This window comes from Myotis brandtii, unplaced genomic scaffold, assembly GCF_000412655.1.
Source record: "Myotis brandtii unplaced genomic scaffold, ASM41265v1 scaffold233, whole genome shotgun sequence".
Lineage (NCBI taxonomy): Eukaryota > Metazoa > Chordata > Mammalia > Chiroptera > Vespertilionidae > Myotis > Myotis brandtii.
Window position 1 is genome coordinate 136,605 of NW_005358773.1, and position 1,151 is coordinate 137,755.

At 64.1% G+C, this 1,151-nt stretch overlaps 1 protein-coding gene across 1 annotated transcript in view; it reads right to left on the reverse strand.

Moving 5' to 3' along the window:
* Nucleotides 1–321: 321 nt before the first annotated feature.
* CCDC154 (coiled-coil domain containing 154) overlaps nt 322–1,151 on the reverse strand; it is an 8,371-nt gene continuing 7,541 nt past the window's right edge. Inside the window, exons 15-17 of the mRNA XM_005866573.2 lie at nt 1,011–1,097; nt 552–718; nt 322–464 (exon numbers count right to left, since the gene is read on the reverse strand). Coding sequence (XP_005866635.1) covers nt 338–464; nt 552–718; nt 1,011–1,097 — 381 coding nt within the window. The 3' untranslated portion in view covers nt 322–337. The remainder of the gene's footprint in view (nt 465–551; nt 719–1,010; nt 1,098–1,151) is intronic.

The window sequence follows — 1,151 nt, forward strand, 5'->3', positions numbered from 1 at the left end:
GATTAGGGCGGGAAGAGCCGCTTCTGTGCTGGGCACCTGGCAGGTGTGGAGGGCACGGCTGACAGGCACAGGTCCTGAGGCTGGGCTGACTGGGGGGTCGGGGGGGGGGGGGGCGACCAGGAGAGGCTGTGGATCCCCGGCTGCTGTGCCTCTTGGTGGGAAGGCCCAGGAACACGGCAGGGGCTGGGCTCCGCTGGGCTTGGGCAGGAGAAGGGCATCCTGGGAGTCTGGGGATGGACAGGCTTCAGGGATGGAGCCTCTTGGCCACTCCCATCGCCTGGGTCTCCTGACCCCCTGGAGGGAATGCCAGGCCCTGACAGATACAGGACTGGCATGTTTATTTGTGGGAAAGGGGCAAGACGGGGAGCTGATGGGCAGGCTCCTGGCCAAGGGACCTCTCCAAGACTGTCCGTGGCCTCCACTTGGCAACCTGGTTCATGAGGACCGCCTTCCACTGCAGCCACCTGCCCGGAGACATGGCTCAGGGCCCACAGGCCACGGGGCCTCCTCACCCCTGAACCTAGACCCCGAGGCAGCTCCCCACTGCTCACCTCACGGCCTGATACACGCCCCAGCGGTTCATGGGGACCAGCTCGCCAGAGGCCACGTTCTTGATGAACTGCTGTCTCACCAGGGACACGAGGACCTTCCTGCTGTCCAGCGTCAGGGCCCACGGGCCCTCCAGGCACTCCTTCAGCGTGGCCATCTCCTCCATGCGCTGGGGGGAGGGCCAGGGGCGGCCCCGGGCGGAGCTGAGGTGGGAATGAGGGATGGGACCGAGGGGGGCCTGCAGGCAGGATTATCTTCCTCTGGGCAAACCAGGGCCTTATCTGCCTGGAAACGGTGCTCAGGCCAGACATGCAGACAGACAGATGGATGGCAGGGAAGACTGAAGACAGAGGGTGGGCAGGCTGGGAGGGGCCAGGGGAGCTGGAGGTCGGGCTCTGCACAGAAAGCAGCCCCACCCTCCTGGCCTGGGAGCCCCGGGGCCAGCCCAGGCTGCTTCTCACCATCTTGATTTGCGAATTAAACTTGAGGTTCTGGATGGTCTTGTTGTCCTGGATGCTGTTTTCCAATTTTATTATTTGGTTCTGAAACTAAATACTGCCCCTCATTCGTGGACATGGAAGCAGCCCCCCCCCCCCCCCCCC